The 16,363-nt window shown below is 37.4% G+C and overlaps 1 protein-coding gene across 1 annotated transcript; it reads left to right on the forward strand.

Annotated features, from left to right (window-relative positions):
• The first annotated feature begins 7,795 nt into the window (after nucleotides 1-7,795).
• Nucleotides 7,796-8,755, forward strand: LOC108389721 (putative taste receptor type 2 member 33). Its single transcript, XM_017648182.2, has one exon. The coding sequence runs from the start codon at nucleotides 7,796-7,798 to the stop codon at nucleotides 8,753-8,755; it is 960 nt and encodes a 319-aa protein (XP_017503671.2).
• Nucleotides 8,756-16,363: the final 7,608 nt, after the last annotated feature.

Raw genomic sequence — 16,363 nt, forward strand, 5'->3', positions numbered from 1 at the left:
AATATAAGCTTCAGAAAAGGAAAGATCATGTCTATCTTGTTAACTGCTGACTGCCAGGACCTATAAGCCAGCCCACAGACTACTTGGTTCAAAAGATATTTTAATAGTAATAAATGGGTGGTTGAAAGAATGAACTGTATTAAGGCTGGGAGACCAATAAAAATGAAACATCACAAAAGCTGCTGATTTCATGAATTTCTCACTTCTGGTTTAATGTTGAGGTGACAGGTTTATTCCAAGAGGAAAAAGTTTTCAGAGCACCAGTTAGGTTACTCCACAATTCTAGGGAAAATGTCACTAGAACAGAGCTTTGCAGCAGCCCTATCATCTGAAGTGGAGATAAGTTAGATGGTGTCTATCACAACGCCTTTACAAGCCTCTAAAAATTTTTGTAAATTAGTATATATATGTTTTCTAATGTGAGTGTTATTTTTCCTTTTATTTCTTCTAGCTGGGTATTGTATACGCAAAAATGATACTGTTTAAAATTGAGTTAATAACCACCATACTAACTCAGGTGTCTTACTAAAATATTACTTCAGATATAATCTTTTCTGTACCCTTTCTAAATAAACTTTTTGGTCATATGATAAATCCACATAAAGGGAGTAAATAATTGAACAAGCCAATGACCATTTTAGCCTGGGGCCTCTAAAACTAGCACCAAAGTCAGGGATGAAAGAGATGACTTTGGTTGGGAAGGAAAGCCCTGGGCAGCTCCGGGGAGGACCTACAGAAATGCGTCAAGAAAAGATGGGGAAGGAGGTGCTGTGATGATTCCTTTGCTGGATGCCACCTTACAAGGTTGAGAGATGGCATAAGAGTCAGTACATGTGTGCATGTGGCACACAGGACTCTTCCTGGAGGGTTACATGGATGGACCCTAAGAACATAAGCCCATGAGAGAGACAGAGCAGGGGGAATACATCTTCTCAGCTTTCTCCTGTCTTATTTCCCTTTGGCCAGGGATTCCCCAAAACGACTAGCACCTCGGCTCACCTAGCCCCTTAGAAGCTATTTAGGAAGTCATATCTCATACCCCAAGTGCGGTGATGGATTCAAGTCCAAAATGGAATGATGACCTGGCTCAGACGGGGCGGACCCAAGGCGCAGGAGAGCGTCAAGAGAATCTGAGGAAGCACACACATAGTCCACCCCTGTGCCAGTCAGGCGTTGATGCCCGCCCTCCCGCCCGGCTTTGTGAGTGTGCCTGCTGTGCACTGTACCCAGCCTCACCTCAGAGCGGCTCAGGTGTGCAGAGCGCTGTGTGCTCGCAGTACCATTTTTTAAACAGGAGAAATTAAAAAGTTTCAGAAATTTCTGAGAAACAGGAAGATAATTATTCCAATTAACCTTTCTATATTACTACTTGGCATATAATTCCCATTATTAGGAATATGTAACCTACATTTGGAAATAAGTTTTGTTTGGCAAGGTAGTTTTAAAATATGTAACACACTACTTTTTCATCTTAATGTACAAGAGTACCAAATCCTGGCTGTTTGTATTCTTTTAGTTATATACAACTTTTGGGGAGATTGGTGTTTTTGTCATATTTTACCATGTAATCCTATTTTACTGGTGAGTGGACAAGAACGAGGGCATAGGAAGAAAAATTTAGAGTGACTTGTGAGTAACCAACACATATTTATATGAAGTTTGAATATTTGTATATGTTATGAATATTGGCTGCATGACAGATATAAGAACTACAAATGAGTGAGAAATATAGAATAAATTAATTGTGGGACTAGGGTAAAGGAGAGGGAATCATTGTCACATGTCCTGTGTTCAACATTGTTAAATCTTGAGTAACATAGAGTCATACATATTTTTAGAAATGAAGAATTCTTAATTCATGGCTTATATTCGCAAGGAAATCTCTAGAAGTGCAGTCTTTGTGTTTGAAATAGATTTTCTTGTTCTCATGTAGTTTACTGATTCATGTATTCATTGAATAATGTATGTTGAACATCTTTTTTATGTGCCTTTTGGAGATCTTTTAATAAGGAGCATAAGCTATAAAACAAAATAAAAAGTGAGCATATGTACTAGGTAACCACTAAAAAAGAGAAGTTATAATATTTGTGTAAGGCAACCTGTGTAATTCATAACTTGTTGATACTTCACCTATGCATAAATCCATGTTTCATGTGAAGAAACTGGTTTCTGAGACATGAAGGGACTGACCCAACAGCATGAGGATGGCAGCACAGAGCTAGGCACTGACCCCAGGAGGGTGCGGCTCCCCAAACTCAGGAAGAGGTGCTTCCAGCCACACCTGGAATACGCAAGAAAACACTTGTAAAAAGTAGGTAATTTTGGTGCTTATTAAATGTCCTTAATTTTTTCTATGATAGTTTGGTAACTGGTTACTGTGGTTCCACAAAGGCCCCAGAACACCACCTGCTTTTGTTTGTTTGCCTATTTGTTTATTTAGAAACCTGCTGCTTTATTCAACTGTCACACATGTTCTTTTTAAAGCTCATTTTCTTGTCTATTGTAGATAGAGAATGATGTCATTGGCATATAATTATTTTATGTTTTCCTTTGAATTGTGTACAGTCTTTTGTATTGGCTTATATTATGAAATGGCTCCAACATTCAAGGTGTTAAATAATGGAGTGATCATAACAGGCACCTTTATGTGTAAATGGAGAGTTTTCTTGTGTTTCACCAATAAGCATACTGACTTTAGTTTTGGGATAAATACTTTTAAAAATTATCTTCAGAGAGAATTTTTCTCTTTCTACATTTCTGTGTGTGGTACTCTAATAAAACCTGCATGAAAAGTGCCAAATATGTTTTGTTATTTCACATGATCTCCCTGACCATTTAAAATAATGACATAAGCTCATAGTTACACACAAACAATGGAATGTCTCCTAGTTTATGCATTCTAGATGCAATGAAATTGCATATACATTTTCACATCCACATACGTTGTAACAAAATTGTAACCATCCAAAACAAATTGAAATTCAGATAGAAAGTACAAAGTGATGAGAGAGAGAATCTCCCAAAAAGGGAAAATAAATTTGAATAACAGAAATCTTACTTTTAAAAATGTCAAAAGACAGTATTTTCAAAGTGCTGAATAAGTTAACAATAATCCCTGAATTCTTGGCCAAAAAATGTTCTGGGTTTGAATTAAATAGTTTAATTTCCAAATAAAAGGCCTGGGGATAATTACTATATACACCTCTTACTATTAAATTCAAACAGAGCTACTTCAGTAAAACTGTTCTGGGCTGAATTTTGTTCTGCTAAAACTGCATGTTTAAGTTCTAGCCCACAACATGACTGTATCTGGAGAACAGGCCTTTAACAAGGTAATTCAGGTTAAATGAATAAGGGTGGGTAGGGCCTTAATTCAATAGGTTTGGTGCCCTTATAAGAAGAGAAAGAGATACCAGAAGTCTCAGAGGAAAGGCAATGTGAAGACACAGTGAGCAGGTGGCATCTACAAGCCAAGGGGAGAGTCTTCTCCAGAAGCCAAGCCTGGTCTTTAATTTCCAGCCCCCACAACGGTGAGAGGACAAACTTCTGTCATTCAACCCAACCAGCCATGGTGTTTTGTTATGGCAACCCAAGCAAATTAATCCAAAGACAAAAAATATGTTAAAATGTAAGGACTGGGGTGGAAGGAACAATGTTACATAAATGAAATGTTGAAATAGGCTGAGAAAATAAGTAAACATTGGCAGTGTATAAGTTTAATGAAACTGATACTTGCAGTTTAAAGGGAGTTAGTATTCAAATTCTATATAATATGAACTGCACACTCAAAATAGCTACATTTGCATATATGTATAATTTAAAAAGAAAAAAAAGACCCTTTGTACATGGTGGCATGGATGGGCCACCTTCAACAAGGTCTGGTTCTCTGCCTGGTTAAGTGGGTAAGTTTGTGTGGAAGCCTTTTCCATGGTGCCATATGTTGGCCAGGGGATAACAACTGCTCCTTTACCTCTGCAGTGCCTATGTTCTGTAGAGTCCTCTTTACTACTTATGGTCAATCCCTCATTTCTCCAGTTCCCCGTTAGAGTTGATAATTGTGGGGTTAAACTTATCCTCCACAAATTTCTGTGTGCTATATCTCTTGACTGAACTCAGAGTCAACAGATGTTAAAATATGTTTAACTAATTCTAGGGCTGAGAAAAGCTTTGCATTAGAGGTATAGACCAATGCAATGAGAAAAAATAAAGAAATAATTCATGTAGGAATCTGAATGAGAATGCCCAAAACAGCATTTTTCTTCTTGTAGATATGTTCACCTTTGGATAAATCCAAAGTAATCCACAGAGAAATAATAAAAGTTTTGTAAAATAAATTCAGCAAAATTTCCAAATAGGGAGTTCATATATATCCATTCACTAGTAATAATCACTTAGAGAAAATAACATTTGAAACTGACTTTCCACAGCAGCAACAAGAGCTATAAGATGCCTGTAAAATAAGTCTGAGTAGTAAATATCATATTAATTATTGAGCTATTATTAAATGTTATTGAAGAAAATGGAGGAAGTTCAGAAAAAATGTGGGCATATACCAAGTTCTTGAGTAGAGGGAATCACTTTCCTAAGATGAAATAGTGTCCAGATCTTTGTGTCCAATGCAATTCTAATAAAAGTCACAAAGGGGTTCCTCAAAATGCTCAAAATAAACTTACCATTTGACCCAGGAATTCCACTCCTAGGAATTTACCCTAAGAACGCAGCACTCAAGTTTGAAAAAGACAGATGCACCCCTATGTTTATTGCAGCACTATTTACAATAGCCAAGATTTGGAAGCAACCTAAGTGTCCATCAGTAGATGAATGGATAAAGAAAATGTGGTACATATACACAATAGAATATTACTCAGCCATAAGAAGAAAACAAATTCTACCATTTGCAGCAACATGGATGGAGCAAGAGGGTATTATGCTCAGTGAAATAAGCCAAGTGAAGAAAGAGAAATACCAAATGATTTCACTCATCTGTGGAGTATAAGAACAAAGGAAAAACTGAAAGAAGAAAACAGCAGCAGAATCACAGAACCCAAGAATGGACTAACAGTTCCTGTGTGGTGACCTCCAATAAGTTCTTCACAATGGTATAAAGGGCATATCAAAGTGTGGGCAAAGGGTCTGTTTGTGTTTATACAGAGGATCAAAGCCCAATTTGGCTACCCAGAAAACGAAACAAGATACAATATGAAGAAGAAGTTCCAACATCAACATACTCTGGAAGAGTCATTCCAGAAGATGATCATCAAAAAACATCAACAAAGATCCTGGCGCTGTTGCAGTTGTAGCTGCATTCATCCCACTGGTTCCTGGAATTGCCATTGAAATGAAGAAGGAGATATCTAAGCTGGCCTGTGCATACAGTAAAACAAACAAAGTTGACTGGATGTATACTGTTGGAACTCAACCAAGAATTAGGAGAAGTGCAAGTTGCAGTGCTCCAAAATCGTGCGACTATAGACTATCTACTGTTAAAAGAACACATGGGATGTGAACAGTTCCCAGGAATGTGTTGTTTTAAATTGTTTGATTTTTCTCAAACTATTCAAATTCAGTTAGGCAACATCCATCATATCATAGATAAGTTTTCACAAATGCTTAGGGTGCCTAATAGGTTTTCTTGGTTTCACTGGAGATGGCTGGTAATTGTAGGTCTGCTTTGGTTATGTAACTGTATTCCTATTATGTTAATGTGTGTGTGCAATTTAATTAGTAGTTTAAAACCTATACATGCTTAAGTTACTCTACAAGAAGATCTGTCAAAGAAATAACCAATCTTCCCATGTTTTCTTCCATCTGCTACTTCTATAGCTTTTCTTCTTCCTTCCTAATTACAACCCTTTAGAAGAATTAGTGCCTCATATCGAAAATTACCGAGTATCACAATTCTTCCAAGTGGAAAAGATACCTCAAGACAAATGCTGGGCATAGAAACCACAGGGCATAAATCTGCAAAGAAGTAAAAAGCTAACCTTTTCAAACAATATTGCTTCTCTCTCACTTACCAACTTTACATTTCCCTGTATGGCCCCGGAAGATGACTGGTTAGCCAGAGACGGGTAAGATTCCTCAAGGGAGGAACAACCTAAGACAGGCACAGTCGCAGGGGGGCCATCAGGTGAGAAATTGGGGATCAACAGAGGTGAGGCTCAGAACCTCATCCCCCCTGCTTTGAGAGAAATCTTCTGCATCCGTGGATGTTTTGCTGCCCTTGTCTAGCTTGGATTAATACTTAGTCCATAGGCACACACCTGATCATCTACATTTGCCCTCTTACAGCACTAAACTATGTTTTCTACCTTTATCTTGCATCTACCTACCACTTCAGCATTTTATTTAAAATAATAATAATAATAATAAGGGAGAAATGTGGGATTCACATATAAATCAAGTATAAAAATCAAATGAATATTCATATCTGACCTGATTGTTTATAGTTCATAATGCGTGATCAAAATCGAAAGTTTCTGTGATGACTGCCCTTGTACTGTTCACCATGTAAGAACTTATTCACTATGTAAGAATTTGTTCACTATCTAAGAACTTGTTCGTTGTGCTTCAGAAGATCGGAGACTGATGAGAATTACGCTTGGGGTGGATTAATGATTGTGTATTGAGTCCCCTGTACAGAATTTTATTGTTGTTAACTGTTAACAACCATTTGATCAATAAATATGAGATGCCCTCTCAAAAAAAAAAAAAGAGATAAGCTATGTTCCATGGAGATCTTATTTTTGAGAAATCTTTATCTGTAATTCTCCCTAATAAAGTAAACATACCAAGATTTGAAAAAAAAATCACAAAGGAGTTTCAGGGATATTTACAAAATTGCTGAATATTTCAATTAAATAATTAATGTTAGTATTGAATAGACTCAAAGGAGAAGCCTTGACTAAAGAACTAAGTATGAGAGTATTGTTTATAAATATTAACAATGGCCTGAAAAGCCAAATGTTGGGGAAGGGGATTTAAGTCAAGATGCCCTCCATGACATTCATTTTGCATTTTGGAAGTTACAAGACAATAATCTGTGTTTGTTTCTTAGAATTTTTCAGGAGAGCAAATGAAATATTGAGGTACTGTGTGTGTGTGTTTATGAACAAATAAGCAGTAAAGGTATTTATAAGTATTAATTATCAGAGCCCCATTTTAAGGAGTATGACCCTTCCTGGGGATCCTAGGGAAGCTGGGAATGTTTGATAGGAAAACTTAGAAAACCTATAGGCAAGTTCCTTTAAATATTTCTACAAGGATCTAATAATTTGTTGAAATAAATTCTCTGTGATTGTTCCCCATCAAGGTCACCAAGAGATGACTAAGCTACATCTACCAATTTAGACATTTGCTACATGTTCTATGTATTCGTTTTTAAAACACTTACTAGCTAACATGTACACTCAATTAATCCAAATTTCAAAGAGGTTGGGAAAGGCAAAAATTGCAAAACAATGAAAGAGAATATGTCTATATTTGAATGTTGGCAAATGAGAATTCAGCTTTCATTTCAACATTAGCTGTGAAATAGTCTAGCCAATGCAAAGACACACAGTGTATGAACAAGAATTCACTTAACTAGTTTTGGAAATGTTTTCCATAAAGACTGCTTTGAATCTATCCATTAGCATAGCTTGATGCTTTCCTTCTTCATGTTGTTGATCTCATAATTTAAAAGAAACAAAGAGGTTTACTGCACATTCAGAAATTATCTGTATATAGACTTTAAGGTTAGAATATAAAAGGAATCACAAACTGTGATACTAGATTTAGTTTGTTTTTTCTAGACATGGTAACTTTACTAGAGACCATTATTTCCATCCTAGTAGTGATAGTGTTTGTTCTGGGAAATCTTGCCAACGGCCTCATAGTTCTGGTGAACTGCAATGACTGGGTCAAGAGACAAAAGATCTCCTCAGCGGATCGAATTCTTACTGCTCTGGCTGTCTCCAGGATCGGTTTGCTCTGGGTAATAGTAATAAATTGGTATACAACTATGTTTAATCCAGCTTTATATTGTTCAGAAGTAAGAATTACTGTGTCTATTGCTTGGGCAGTAAGCAACCATTTCAGCATCTGGCTTGCTACCAGTCTCAGCATATTTTATTTGCTCAAGATAGCCAATTTCTCTGGCCTGATATTTCTTTACCTCAAGTGGAGAGTTAACAGTGTACTTCTTGGAATACTGTTGGGGCCTTTGGTCTTTTTGTTTTCTCTTATTGCATTGGCCAGCCTAGATGATAAAATGCCACCTAATGAATGTGAAGGAAACATGACTTGGAAGACAAAAGTGAGGGACATTGTGCACCTTTCAAATATGAGTATACTCACACTGGCAAACACCATTCCCTTTGCTATGTCCCTGGCATCTTTTCTACTGTTAATCTTTTCTCTGTGGAAACATGTCAAGAAGATGAAGCTCCATGGTAAAAGATCCCAAGACACCAGCACGCAGGTCCACCTGAGAGCCATGCAGACTGTGATGTCCTTCCTCTTGCTATTTGCCAGTTACTTCTTGAGTCTAATCCTCACAGCTTGGAGTTCAAATAGGAAGCAGAACAAGCTGTTCTTCCTGCTTTGTGATGCTCTTGAATTTGTCTATCCTTCAAGCCACTCATTTATTCTGATTTGGGGAAACCAGAAGCTAAAACAGGCCTTTCTATTGGTGTTATGGCAGGTGAACTCCTGGCTCAAAGAATGGATACCTTCACGGCATAGATCAATAAGGGGGGGATTGTGTATGTTTTAGCAGACAACTAACTGATGGAGCCTTGAAGATTTTATCCTTCCTACCGGATTTTCCATACTGTATGTGATTGAATAATTTTCAGACTGCTACCTAGAAAAGACCTAAGCTATCACGAAAAAAGTATGTTCATGTGTGTATGAAAAATATAAGGAAGATTGGAAATAATATATGCTTACTAGTTATTTTCAGGTAAACAACCTAATTGTACAAAATATTGTAGAAATTTCTTAGGATTATGAAGCTATGTGTGTTTCCCATACACATTCTATGTTCTACCAACTGGAAAAGTTATGACCTATATTTATGCATTTTTAGAAGTGACAACTCTCAGGAAATCATTGCTATTTTTCATTGTAATTTGTACCACAGAGAGTTTAGATTTCATTCTTTGGAACTCCTGTCTTTTGCATGGTAAACACATTCAATTCCAAATCACATATTGAGGATGGATGTTTGGGATAGGTATTAATGCATCACAGATTCTTTCTTCATCATTCATAGAGAGAAATTAGAGCTGTTATTAAGAGAAGTGTGCACAATACAGTCCAAGAATGACAAACTTTTTTTTGTCCAGTGAAAAGTACTGAAGAATATTTGATTTAAAGAAGTAGGTGAAAAGCTTAGAATAAAATGAATTGTGCAATAGGTATTAAGATGAAAGAAACATGATCATGACCTCTTACTGCTGTTGAAAGTTCCCATATGTAGATAGAAGAGTCTTTTTTTCTAGTTTTCCTCTAAACCATCTCTGGGCCTTGAATGGATAAACATCTACATTGCCCATTCTTAAAATTCCTTTTAAGCTTTAGATAAGAAGACTCAAATGTTCCCCATCTAGAAAATAATTACTAAAAGAATAGTAAAGAAATTATGGTATGTAGTTGAATGAACCTTTTTGCATACATTAAATTGGCACCTAGTTAGCCTACGTAATAAATATAGGGAATTTCCTAAAAATCTGTTTTAATGTAATCTTTGTAAAAAGATGAAATGGGAGAAAGTGTGTTCACTATTCATCTGATAATAAATTTTATTATAAGAAAGAAATGTATAATCTTAACAACTGAATTGTGCATGACTGCATTAGGATTTTTAATATTTAGTCTTTAAAATTTTTTGAATTATAGTTGATATACATTATTATATTGGTTTCAGAGGTACATCCTAGCGATTCAACAGTTTTATACATTATTAAATGCTTACCTCTATAAGAGTAACCATCTACTAACCCACTAGTTAGCCATGTAACATACAAAGATATTATAATATTACTGACTATATTCCTTGTAGTGTAGTTTGATCCCAGTGACCAATTTATAATTGGAATTTTGTGTCTCTTTATTCCTTTCACTTATTTCACTTTCCCCCACCCTCTCAATGACAGTCACTAGTCTCTTCTCTGTGTCTATGAGGGTGTTTCTGTCTTACTTGTTTATTTCATATGATTTCACAAAAAGTGAAATCGTATGGTATTTGTCTTCTCTGCTTGGCTTATTTCATTTAGCATAATAACCTCTAAGTCTTTCCATGTTGCTGCAAATGGCAACATTTTATTCTTTCCTATGGCTGACTAACATTCCATTATACATAAATACCACATCTTCTTTATTTGTTTATTGATGAAAACTTAGGGGCTTCCATATCTCTGCTATTAAAAATTATGTGGCAATAATCACAGGTGTGCATATATCTTTTTGAATCAGGGATTTTGTTTTCTTTGGGTATATTCCCAGAAGTGGAATTACAGGGTTATATGGTTTTTAAGGAACCTCCATACTACTTTCCACAGTGGCTAGGCCAACGGACATTCCCACAACATTGTAGGAGGGTTCCCTTTTCTCCACAACCTCACCAACACTTGTTTTTTCTTGTTTTTTAGATAGTAGGCATTCTGACTGGTGTGAATTGTTACCTCAGTGTAGTTTTGATTTGCATTGACCTGATGATTATAAGCATAACATAAAGTTATACTGAATATCTTTTCATGTGTCTGTTGGTCATCTGTGTGTCTTTGGGAAGATTATTTTTTCAGTTCTTCTGACAAAGGGCTTGATGGTACCAGAATAAGGAATCCTAAAATCTGATGTTCTTTGGTCAAAGCTCACCATAAGAGTGAAGGTTGTTATAGAATGTTGTATTAAAAGCACTGATAGACATGAAATACTTCTCTCTGAAATAAGCTTGTTAGTTAATGATTCTCCACATTGTTGTATTGCTTGTTGAAATATTTTAAAGAGCAAAAAGAAGCTTAGGAGTTGACTAAGTATAACTGTCTCAGTTTACAAAAGTAAGCTGAAGTCTGCAGGTGATTAGCTGACAGTAAGTAGTGAGGCTGGAACTAGAGTTCACATCTTCCCATTCCCAAGTCTGTACACCACTATGAGGGACTCATTGCTCCAAATTACAAATGCAGAGCAACGTCAAAGTAAATTTCTTCCCTTTTAATGTGTCAGTTACACTATTGCATGTACATATGGAAAAGTACAAATATACTCAATATCAAGTAATTTTACATAAGCTCATATATATCCTTTGCAAAAATCTAGTTTAAACATTTCCAGAGTATGGTAATCATCTCTGTCCCCCACTGAAATAAAGTTGAGAAAAGTAAGATTTCCTATAGTGTCTGTGGTAGGAAGAAAACAGCTGCCCAAAGATGTCCACATCCTAATTCCCAGAATCTAAAGGAATTAGGTTCAAATTACAGGGCAAAGGAGAATTAAGGGTTTTGATCAATTGAATCTGAAACTGAGAGATTATTCTGGATCATCCAGCTTGGACCAGTGATGCAGCCAACCATTGCTGCCTTTGAGGATGGAAGGGGATCTGCACCAAGGCATTTGGGTGACCTCCAAACATTGGAAAAGGCAAAAAGCCTGGATTCCTCCTTAGAGCTTCTAGAAAGGAAGACAGCCCTCCTGATGGCTGGATTTTATAATAAATCAGTGATATCTGTTTCCAACTGCTGAACTACAGAACTGCAAGGTAACAGATTTGCTTTGTTTTAAGCTACTGCATTTGTATTGATTTGCTACAATAGTAATAGATAAATTCAATGTCCACAGTCATCCTTTGCTTTCCTGTGGCCCCTGTCCGATTTGGAGCCTTGTTATAAAATGGCTACCAGAGGGGAATAAAACTATTATCAGTACTAATTCAAGGCAACAATCTGTTGACTTAGTTGCCTTGACTGACTGTTCACTTAGTAGGTCACTGGTGGACTTGATGTCAATGGCCAAGCCTGGTCAGTGACAGTGACTTGGTCGATGATGAGTTCTGGAGGAGGCAAAAAGGAAAGAACAGTTCCTCTATTTTCTAGCAAAAATATTTTCACCATGTCTATATCCTTCCCATTCCTAGGGAGATCTTTTTCTGGAGGAAACCTGTGACATAAAGAATATATTCAATCAAATGTGGTCTCACCACAAGTCTCTTCTGCCAACCTCTAGAAAGTTCAGAAAACTAACTGCCACTCAGAAGTATGCTTAGTGTCTCCTATGCCAGAGGGATCAGTTTAGGAAGGAGTATTTGTTACTGTGTCTCTAAATCTGAACTGGTCAAACTGGAACAGTATAAAAACTCCAAAGAATCCATCTCTATAATCTTTCCAGGTTCCTAAAAATTAAAAAAACAAAAACAAAAAACCAAAGGAGCAGGGAGCAAGGAGAACACCTATTTTCAAGTTGCAAAAGCAAGAATGGAACTGACTGTAAAATAGGCAACACCTACCATTTAAAAAAATTTAACAGGGGGGTGGAGCCAAGATGGTGGCATGAGTAGAGCAGCAGAAATCTTCTCCAAAACCACATATATTTTTGAAAATACAACAAAGAAAACTCTTCCTAAAAGAGAGACCAGAAGACACAGGACAATAGACCACATCCACACCTGTGAGAACCCAGTGCCTTGCAAAGGGGGTAAGATACAAGTCCCGGCCCCACAGGACCCGAGTGCCCCACACCCCAGCTCCTGGCGGGAGGAGAGGAGTCAGAGCGGGGAGGGAGAGGGAGCCCAGGATTGCTAAATACCCAGCCCCAGCCATCCGCACCAGAGAGCAGACACAGTGCATGCACGAGGTGCTGGAAACTAGGGAAACAGGATAGTAAGACCTGTGAGTGGGTCCCTGCAGATGTTGCACCCGGGACAAAGAATAGCGAGTGCTTTTTGGAAGTCTTAAAGGGACAGGGACCTCACAGCCCGACATAAGCATCCCAGCAGCAGGGAGCACGGAGGCCCCTCACAGAGATAAAAAGCCTCCTAGCCATTCCCACACGGCTCCACCATATTGGAGCAGCAGCCCAAGGCAGGCCATGCGCACAGCAACAGTGGAGACAAACTCCATAGCAGCCGGGCAAGAATCAGAAGCTCTTTCTGTGCGCAGCCACCCAGCACAAGCCACTAGAGGTCGATGTTCTCCCAGGAGAGGAAGGCCACAAACCAACAAGAAGGGAAGTTCTTCCAGCTGTCACTCATCCCAGCTCTTCAAACTATCTCTATCACCATGAAAAGGCAAAATTACAGGCAAACCAAGATCACAGACACAACACCAGAGAAGGAGACAGACCTAACCAGTTTCTTGAAAAAGAATTCAAAATAAAAATCATAAACATGCTGACGGAGATGCAGAGAAATATGCAAGAGCTAAGGGATGAAGTCCGGAGGGAGATCACAGATGCCAGGAAGGAGATTACAGAAGTGAAACAAACTCTGGAAGGATTTATAAGCAGAATGGATAAGATGCAAGAGGCCATTGATGGAATAGAAACCAGAGAACAGGAAAGCATAGAAGCTGACACAGAGAGAGATAAAAGGATCTCCAGGAATGAAACAATATTAAGAGAACTGTGTGACCAATCCAAAAGGAACAAAATCCAAATTATTGGGGTACCAAAAGAAGAAGAGAGAGAAAAAGGGATAGAAAGTGTCTTCGAAGAAATAATTGCTGAAAACTTCCCCAAACTGGGGAAGGAAATAATCAAACAGACCACGGAAATACACAGAACTCCCAACAGAAAGGACCCAAGGAGGACAACACCAACACACATAATAATTAAAATGGCAAAGGTCAAGGACAAGGAAAGAGTTTTAAAGGCAGCTAGAGAGAAAAAGGTCACCTATAAAGGAAAACCCATGAGGCTATCATCAGACTTCTCAACAGAAACCTTACAGGCCAGAAGAGAATGGAATGATATATTTAATGCAATGAAACAGAAGGGCCTTGAACCAAGGATACGTATCCAGAATGATTATCATTTGAATATGAAGGAGGGATTAAACAATTCCCAGACAAGCAAAAGTTGAGGGAATTTGCTTCCCACAAACCACCTCTACAGGGTACTTTAAAGGGACTGTTCTAGATGGGAGCACTCATAAGACTAAACAGATGTCACCAGAGAAAATAAAATCACAGCAAAGAAAACAGACCAACCAAATACTAACTAAAGGCAAAAAATAAAATCAACTACCCCTAAAAACAGTTAAAGGAAACACGAAAGAGCACAGAATAAAACAACCAACACATAAAGAATGGAGGAGGAGGAATAAGAAGGGAGAGAAGAAAAGAATCTCCAGACAGTGTATATAACAGCTCAATAAGTGAGCTAAGTTAGGCAGTAAGATACTAAAGAAGCTAACCTTGAACCTTTGGTAACCATGAATCTAAAGCCTGCAATGGCAATAAGTACATATCTTTCAATAGTCACCCTAAAAGTAAATGGACTGAATGCACCATTCAAAAGACACAGAGTAACAGAATGGATAAAAAAGCAAGAGCCATCTATATGCTGCTTACAAGAAACTCACCTCAAACCCAAAGACATGCATAGACTAAAAGTCAAGGGATGGAAAAACATATTTCAGGCAAACAACAGAGAGAAGAAAGCAGGGGTTGCAGTACTAATATCAGACAAAATAGACTTCAAAACAAAGAAAGTAACAAGAGATAAAGAAGGACATTACATAGTGATAAAGGGCTCAGTCCAACAAGAGGATATAACCATTCTAAATATATATGCACCTAACACAGGAGCCCCAGCATATGGGAAACAAATACTAACAGAACTAAGAGGGAAATAGACTGCAATGCATTCATTTTAGGAGACTTCAACACACCACTCACCCCAAAGAATAGATCCACTGGGCAGAAAATAAGTAAGGACACAGAGGCACTGAACAACATACTAGACCAGATGGACCTAATACACATCTATAGAACTCTACATCCAAAAGAAACAGGATACACATTCTTCTCAAGTGCACATGGAACATTCTCCAGAATAGACCACATACTACCTCACAAAAAGAGCCTCAGTAAATTCCAAAAGATTGAAATTCTACCAACCAACTTTTCAGACCACAGAGGTATAAAACTAGAAATAAATTCTACAAAGAAAACAAAAAGGCTCACAAACACATGGAGGCTTAACAACATGCTACTAAATAATCAATGGATCAACGAAAAATTAAAATAGAGATCAAGGAATATATGGAAACAAATGACAACAACAACACAAAGCCCAACTTCTGTGGGACGCAGCAAAAGCAGTCTTAAGAGGAAAGTATATAGCGATCAAGGCACACTTGAAGAAGGAAGAACAAACCCAAATGAATAGTCTAACATCACAATTATCGAAACTGGAAAAAGAAGAACAAATGAGGCCTAAAGTCAGCAGAAGGAGGGACATAATAAAGATTAGAGAAGAAATAAACAAAATTGAGAAGAATAAAACAATAGAAAAAATCAATGAAACCAAGAGCTGGTTCTTTGAGAAAATAAACAAAATAGATAAGCCTCTAGCCAGACTTATTAAGAGAAACAGAGAATCAATACACATCAACAGATTCAGAAATGAGAATGGAAAAATCACGACAGACTCCACAGAAATACAAAGAATCATTAAAGACTACTATGAAAACCTATATGCCAACAAGCTGGAAAACCTAGAAGAAATGGACAACTTCCTAGAAAAATACAACCTTCCAAGACTGACCAAGGAAGAAACACAAAAGTTAAACAAACCAATTACAAGCAAAGAAATTGAAACGGTAATCAAAAAACTACCCAAGAACAAAACCCCCGGGCCAGACGGATTTACCTTGGAATTTTATCAGACATACAGAGAAGACATAATACCTATTCTCCTTAAAGTTTTCCAAAAAATAGAAGAGGAGGGAATATTCCCAAACTCATTCTATGAAGCCAACATCACCCTAATACCAAAACCAGGCAAAGACCCCACCAAAAAAGAAAATTACAGACCAATATCCCTGATGAATGTAGATGCAAAAATACTCAATAAAATATTAGCAAACAGAATTCAACAGTATATCAAAAGGATCATACACCATGACCAAGTGGGATTCATCCCAGGGATGCAAGGATGGTACAACATTCGAAAATCCATCAACATCATCCACCACATCAACAAAAAGAAAGACAAAAACCACATGATCATCTCCATAGATGCTGAAAAAGCATTTGACAAAATTCAACATCCATTCATGATAAAAACTCTCAGCAAAATGGGAATAGAGGGCAAGTACCTCAACATAATAAAGGCCATATATGATAAACCCACAGCCAGCATTATACTGAACAGCGAGAAGCTG

The sequence above is a fragment of the Manis javanica genome, chromosome 15 (genome assembly GCF_040802235.1).
Source record: "Manis javanica isolate MJ-LG chromosome 15, MJ_LKY, whole genome shotgun sequence".
Taxonomy (NCBI): domain Eukaryota; kingdom Metazoa; phylum Chordata; class Mammalia; order Pholidota; family Manidae; genus Manis; species Manis javanica.

Bases quoted from the DNA above. Each gene is read 5' to 3' on its own strand.
- LOC108389721 (XM_017648182.2), top strand. From the start codon at position 7,796: ATGGTAACTTTACTAGAGACCATTATTTCCATCCTAGTAGTGATAGTG.